The 7805-nt window shown below is 40.4% G+C and overlaps 1 protein-coding gene across 1 annotated transcript in view; it reads left to right on the top strand.

Annotated features, from left to right (window-relative positions):
* The window catches only part of LOC101847163 (protein maelstrom homolog), a 43749-nt gene extending 36421 nt beyond the window's left edge, over positions 1-7328 (top strand). The window contains exons 13-16 of the mRNA XM_005089872.3: positions 208-224; positions 1894-1933; positions 3405-3517; positions 6929-7328. Coding sequence (XP_005089929.2) covers positions 208-224; positions 1894-1933; positions 3405-3517; positions 6929-7219 — 461 coding nt within the window. The 3' untranslated portion in view covers positions 7220-7328. The remainder of the gene's footprint in view (positions 1-207; positions 225-1893; positions 1934-3404; positions 3518-6928) is intronic.
* The last annotated feature ends 477 nt before the right edge of the window (positions 7329-7805 follow it).

Genomic DNA, 7805 nt, shown 5'->3' with positions numbered 1-7805 from the left:
GGGGGGGGGGATATGTTTGGGAAAAAAGCGACTCCCAGCTTTAAGGAAAAAGAAATGCTTGCAAGGTTTTCTGTTCATTCTCAAAAGAAGTATTTCTAGCTCTATATTATTTATTTAGACACCAGAGCGAATTCTCACGATATTATGATTCTATGATGAAGCTTTTTTCAACTTGTGATTCCAACTTGTGTGCTTTTTTTTCCTCAGTGCCTCAACAACCTGCTGTGAGTATATTGTGTTTGTGTTCTTTCTTTTTTTATACTATGCATTACCCCCCGCGGTGGTGCTACTGACTGAAGTGTATTTAGGCCATTTCCAAAGGGGAGACATTAGCATCTCGTGCTTTTATGCACAGTAGAATTATAATTGTATATGGGCTGATTCATCAATGTCACGCTCATAACTGTGCCTGAACTGCAACAGGGAACTGCTGCTTTTTCTTTCCTAATCCTTACTATTGTAATTTTTCCTCTACTTCTATTGTATGTTTGTCACACTCTTCTGACCCGCTATTTCCGGGATGCCTTGATAGTCGAAGCCGACTTTGTGTTGTTGAAGCTAGAGAGGTGAGCAGAGTAAGCCCGATTCCCTGTAAGGACTTCTCTGTTGACATCCACCCTTTGGCGCTCATATGATCTTATGCAGTTGCTAGCGCCCGTAAAACCTTACTAAAACTAACTATACTTTGCATAGTTGACATTCAAAAGTGCTTGTTGAAAGTATCCTGCATTATAAAGATTTCAGCTAGAAAAATAATAATTGTCTTTTCTTTTAAACTTTGATATCCAGGTCAGAATTAATGTCCCCATTTCCAACCTTATGTACTTCTGTCTTTCACTCCATTTTGTGTTCACTCTTTTGACAAAAAAGATAAAATGTATTGATAAGTGCCTGGTTTCACCAGGATGCCTCACAAATTACGAACATTTTCAGTAGGACCTTGTGGGTGGTTGGTGGGTGCTCTGGTGTGGTTTGCTTCTTCTTTCTCATCAGACATCTATCGTCTTTATCTCCCCTCCCTTTTTTCATGTTTGTTTCTCTTGTAATGCCTCTTATCTTCAGCATTTATATGACCTTATTGTGTTGAAAGTGCCGTAAAACACTTACTGAAACTAAACTATGAGTAAGACCTAGCCTAGACTAATGAGTGGAGAATCTGAAAAAAAACATCCTCCTGAAAAAACAAGTTTAGAATGCCCTGTCGGGGATTTGAACCGGGACTTTCTGCTTCGTACTCCGGCATGATACCAACTGAGCTAACTGTGCACTTTTAGTAGCACCTGCACTGCGACTCAAATACAAGTACTCCCCCCCCCCCCCACAGAGTGGTACCTCTGACTGAAGTGTCTTTAGGCCATTCCCAAAGGGTGGACATTTCTCATTCTAATGCACAGTAGAATTGTAAATGGGCTGATCCAACAATGTCATGCTCATAACTGTGCCTGATCTACCACAGGGAACTGCTGCTTTTACTTTCCTAATCCTTACTATCGTCATTTTCCTCTACTTCTTTTGTATGTTTGTCACACTCTCGTGACGTGCTGTTGAAGCTAGAGAGGTGAGCAGAATAAGTCTGATTCCTTGTAAGAATTTCTCTGTTGACATCCACCCCTTGGTGCTCATATGACCTCATGCAGTTGTGAGCGCCGTAAAATCTCTACTAAAACTAACTAAACTAAAGATGACATACATCATCTATCGTCCTTATCTTCTCTTCTTCTTTTTTATGTTTGTCACTCTCTTGTAACACCTCTTATCTTCTGGTGCTCATATGACCTTTACACAGTTGTGAGCGCCGTAAAAACCTCTACTAAAAGAAACAAGATGACATACATCTGCCTTATTATGGCCAATATTATGTTATAGTACCTTTTACTTTTGTTTCATCTACAGGCAGGGATGGGAGTTTTTCAGCACAATGGACTGAGAATGGGTGAGTTTTTAATGTGGGCTCTGTAAAAATACTTTGCTTTTTTCTCCTTGAGGTGATAGAGATAATGATAATGCTAAACCTCTATTACGGACATTGCTTTGGCTTCCTGTTGAGAAAAGAATTGTGTACAAGTTGACCACCCTCTGTCACAAATGTTTGAATGAAAACGTTCCATCATATTTATCAAATCTGTTAGGACTGTACATTCCAACTCACAGTTTATGGTCATCAGCTGACAAAAAGACATTTATTTTACCATCTCTATGAAATTTAAAACAATAGCTGAAAGGGCGTTTGAATACCGAAGCCCCAAGATTTTGAATGCTTTTCCTAGTACTTTAAGAGAGATCAAATCTTTTGATTCTTTCAAATATCAGCTGAAGTCGTTTCTATTTTTAAATCAATAAGATGAATATTTGGAGTGATTTTCTTCAGGTCAGAACACAGCGTTTTATGTAACTGTTGTACTTTGTGCTGCATTATAAAGTGCTCAGAGCCTGTGTACTTTAATCGGGGCTGAGCGCTATATAAATGTCATTTATCATTATTATTAATGATACTAAAAATAACGATTACATTTGTATAATAATAATTATAATGATAATGATGATGATAATAATGATAATGGTAATGATAATACAAATAATAATAAAAATAGATAATAATAATAATAATAGTAATGTTAATGATCATTATAACAATAAATAGCATTTGTGTTGTGTTTTCCCTTGCTCCACAGTATGCTTTATGCTTTTAACAACTATCATTACCCCACGACCTCTTAGGACACAAAGAAACATATTTGGCTCGCTGGAAAGCATTGAGTGCAAGCAGCAGATTAAGCGCTGAAACACTACAAACCGATAATATCTTTTGCCTTCAATAGCCGGGTATCCATTCCCACTTGGGTGAAATGAGGAAAGAACATTTGTGTAAAGTTCCTTTTCCAAGGACACAACATCGGGCCAAACAGAGCCTTGAACTACGGAACCCGTGACCTCACGATTACGAGTCTGGAAGCGAAACCACTAGACTGCCCACGCTACAACTTTAACCCTCTATCATCATTTTACTCTACTTCTTTTGTATGTTTGTCACACTCTTGTGGCCTGCTATTTCTTGGGTGCCTTGAAAGTTAATACAGACTTTGTGCTGTTGAAGCTAGAGAGGTGAGCAGAGTAAGCCTGATTCCCTGTGAGGACTTCTCTGTTGACATTCACCCCTTTCCGCTCATAAGACCTTATGCAGTTGCTAGCTCCAAAAAACCTCTACTAAAAGTAAACTATCTCTCCTTCTTTTTTGTGTTTGTTACTTTCTTGTAAGACCTCTAATCTTCTGGCGCTTATATGACGTAATGAAGTTGCGAGTGCCGTAAAACCTCAACTAAAACAAAGAAACAATCTCTGACCAAGTGAAAACAGCCCTAAAGCATTCACTGTTACTCATGTCTGTGTTCATTGGCTGTCCTCAGGTTCCGCCCTGGCCGTGGGCCGAGGTAGACCCGTGGTCAACCCAGGGGCTCCGGGCCTGCTGGGTGGGGTTCGACCTCCGCCAGGATTCCCAGCCTTAGCACCAGGGACCCGGGTAAGTTGTTACAGGTGATGTGTGCTGACAAAATGAGTTCTTTCTCGCAATCTACGAATGGAGATATTGACAAAAAATTGACACTTAGTTCAAATTTGTTATATTTTATATTGATTCTATTTTCTTTAAGCATAACATGCCTTTTATTTTTTCATACTTAAAAATTGCAAAAACTCCACCCATAAGCGTGACGTATCTATTTTCAAAGGTTTGAATCTGAGAAGTAACTCATTTTGTCAGCAGGCTTCACCTAGGACTATTGCCCATTGTTACAAATGTGACTGAATTGTTAATGATTTTTATTTGATTTGACAAAAATACTGATTTTTAAAACAATTTTGGCTACCCCGACCCTCTGCCCCACCTTCCGGATGTATAAGGGGAGGAAACTACCACACTAGGGCAGTCTATTTTTCTTTTTTATTGGTAAGTGTTTTACGGCGTTCGCAACTGCATAAGGTCATAAGAGCTGCTGAAAGAGTCAGGAGCCCAGAGGAGGGGTCAAAGGAGGTGAGGGGGTGGGGGCAGAAAGAGGAGACAAAAGCAGACCACTGAACATTGCTAGAGAGTAGGAAAGGAGGTGAAAGGAGACAATTTTAGAGAAGAAAATTTTTTGGTCGCTACCCGGATTCAAACCCAGGACCTTAACTTTAACCTCTAGGCCACGAGAGCCACCCTGGGAAGTCCACGTCACTGGTCACATGCAGATTTCTAACTCCTACATCCTCTTTGCCCTGAACCCTTGTAATCTCTCAGTGCCACTTTGCCCTTAGAACAACACACATTAAACTATAAAAGTGCCAAATCCAGGAGTAAGCAAACGTTAGGTTGACAAGGTGTCAGAAAGTTCCTACCCTTTTGTGTCCTGAGGTTTTTTGGTGGTTTTTTTTTTTTTTGGTTGTCCAGTGTCTGAATTGGTACCGGATATTTATAAGTTGTGAATAGAACTGCCGTCGTAAGGGAAAACGACGAATGGTCCTGCGCAGGTAGCGAGGCAAATTTTTCAGGAGAGACAAAAACTGTTTTCACTTTATAACTATTCTATTTTTCACTCTTTTAAGCTGTAATTCACCAGATAACTGTTTGAGGTGTTCATGAAGCAGTTTCTAAAGTTTGAATGGTTTAGGTTAAAAAGTAACAAAGTTATTCGACATTCCTCGTTCTCCCCTACACTGCGCGCCCGCAAGTGAGCCTTGCGATGTACGCGAAAACGACGAATGGTATGGTTCGTCGTTCTCCTTTACACTCGTGAACGTTTATTGGTGTAGGTGATGGTCAGTTGTGACGCATTATTGACAGTAATGACTGTGTACTGGTTACTGCAGATAAAAATAAGACGTGTACAAACTAGATCTAGCTATTAGGTGTTTATTATATCCCAACTGTAACTCGGTAAGCAACGTCCTTCGTTTCCCTTCCTCGCTTGGTGTTAAATACTACACAGTCAGTGTACAAATCGGATGTGCACACATTTTCAACAGCTTGATTTAAAACTTTCTCATTCGGAACCAAGGTTTGGTCTCCACAATATCTCTCTCTTGTATTCTCTTCAGAAGCGAGTTTTACTTTTAGTTTCGCTAATTGCAAAATTTTCCCTGCACGACCAAAGGGATCAACAATGTTACAATGTCAATAATACGATCAGATCATTGCAAAGTCAAACTTTCACGTAAGAAATATAACAATCTGACAAGACTGTATCTCAAACGCTTTTGGGAGAGGTAATGCGACGCTTTGTATTTGATAAAGGATTCAGTTGATCGGATCGGAAAACATACCACAAAGTAGAGATCGACAAGGACAGTTTGAATCTGCAAGACATTATTATACTCGATCGTAACGTCCATCAAGTCATAAAAAATCGTAAAGCAAAACTAAGTGTCGCCACAATACGTCCACTTTTTAAGTTGGACAAAGAAATTTACTGTCATAACGCAGTGTCATTAATTGCTTGGTAATTCTATAATGATGTCGACCAGTGACATGTGTAGACAAATTGCGGCACTATAACCATCGTTGGGATTTAGGATGTCAAATGACTGGACAGGAAACTAACATGACGTTAGTCTGTGAACATCTGGCGGACACTAACATGCAGTGCTAATAAATTTCTCCCTAAATACTTTTTTGACCCTCCCATCCCCACCCCTTTCCCCCTGTTCTCATCCGTTTTCCCCTCTCTCCCGCCTGCTCTTGTCAATTCACACCATCAGCTTAGGCCTAATACGTGAAAGCAAACAGAAAGACACACTAAATGATACGATCTTATAAACCTGGTCGACGGTACTCCGGGGGAGGGGGTGGTGTGTTTGCTTGCAAAAAACCTAGTATGTTTGTACTGACGGAACAGTGATCAATTGTCATTCGTGGCCCATGCAGAATTTGCCCAACGGCAGAGACCAGGGGACAATGCTGAACGAGCAGTGATCCTTGACCGATCAACCATTCGTCGTTCTCCCTTACACTGAGCTCTGGCTCGGAGCACGCCAGTGTAAGGGAAAACGACGAACTCTCAGTTACGCAACAACGGATTAGGATAAGACAAAAAGTTTTACACCATCAGATGCAGAATTCAATACTCTATGAACTATGTAAAAATAAAAAAATAAAACAATTTTGACCATTCGTCGTTTTCCCTTACGACGGCAGAGAAGGTGTGAATGTAGCAGTTTCTGTTAGAGTTAGTTTGTTCAGAACAGCTATCAGAGACGTTTTGTTGTTTTTCTTTTCTTTTTTTAAATAATAATACTTTAGATGATTTTTACTGATGATGATGAAGATGATGAGGAAGAAGGTAACTTTTTGTTTGTTGGAAACTGTTCAAGAAATGATTTCCACTGTTGAAAAATGTCACTTTCCCCGTGTTTTCTCCCAGGGTCAAGTCCCGTCAGCGTGGGGTCAAATATATTTTTTTGTGTCGTGTTCCTGACGAAGCCCTTTACCGAGCGAAACGTTGAACCTGTATTAAATTTGAAAAATCTATAAAGTCTCAACCCTTTTTTATTCCCTGCTACTTACAATGATGATGGTGATGGTGATGATGATTATGATGATGGTGATGATGATAATGATGATAATGATGATGATGATAATGATGAAGGTAACTTTTTGTTTGTTGAAAACTGTTAAAGAAATGATTTACCCTGTTGAAAAATGTCACTTTCCCCGTCGGCGTGGGGTCAAATATATTTTTTTGTATCGTGTTCCTGACGAAGCCCTTTATCGGGCAAAAAGTTGAACCTATATTAAATTTGAAAAATCTATAAAGTCTCAACCCTTTATTATTACCTGCTACTTAAAACGATGATGATGATGATGATAATGATGAAGGTAACTTTTTGTTTGTTGAAAACTGTTAAAGAAATGATTTACCCTATTGAATAATGTCACTTTCCATGTGTCTTCTCCCAGGGCCAAGTCCCATCGGCGTGGGGTCAAGTGGGCGGCGGTGGCGCAGCGGCAGCATCAGCTCCTACCGGGTCTGTCTGGCGTCAGGGTTCTCCCGCTGCCCCGAGCTCTATGGCCGCCGCCGCCGCAGCGTCGCATGTTATGGGGAGAGGTGCTGGGCCGACGGTCGGTCGCGGAGCGGCTCCTCCTCCCTCCCTGTCCGCTGCTGGTGGTGGTGTTGGTGGCCGAGGGGTGCTTCCCATGGGCCGTGGTCGTGGACTTCCCATGGGTCGAGGCTATGCCCCGAGCAACTGACCCAGATCTAGTGCCGCGGCCATGCTGTACATACTGTCGATGGATGGATGGATAAATGTGAAGTGTGCTGACAAAATGAGTTACTTCTCAGATTTTAGACCGATGGAAATAGAAACATCAAATTTATAGATTGAAGCTCTACAATTTATCAGTATGAAATGATAAAAGACATGTTAAACTTGAAGAGAATGGCATTGGTTTAGATTCTACAAATATGACCTCTGTGTTGATTTTTGGCTGATATCTCTATTCATGGATTGCGAGAAGTAACTCATTTTGTTAGCAGGCCTCACAAATGTGAGGCATCGTGGTGTAATCAGGCGCTCATCAAAGTAATCAAATCGGAGATACTGGAGTTTTCCCAGCCCGTCTGTTGCTGGATCGATAACAACAACAACTCAGCCAGTCTTGTGATTTTTCTTGAAATTTTGTTTTTTTGTCTCAATGCTTTTTATGTCCATTTGAAAACATTTCTGTGTAGATTTTATTAAAAAATGTTGATTAAAGCTGGGGGGGAAAATTTTTTTAAAAAGTTTCTGAGGACTCAAAAGCTATGGAAGTCACCATACTTTGGTTGTCGTTTTCT

Source organism: Aplysia californica, unplaced genomic scaffold (genome assembly GCF_000002075.1).
Source record: "Aplysia californica isolate F4 #8 unplaced genomic scaffold, AplCal3.0 scaffold00010, whole genome shotgun sequence".
Taxonomy (NCBI): domain Eukaryota; kingdom Metazoa; phylum Mollusca; class Gastropoda; order Aplysiida; family Aplysiidae; genus Aplysia; species Aplysia californica.
Note: the sequence above shows the minus strand (reverse complement) of the source record. Positions and strands in the feature narration are given on the sequence as shown.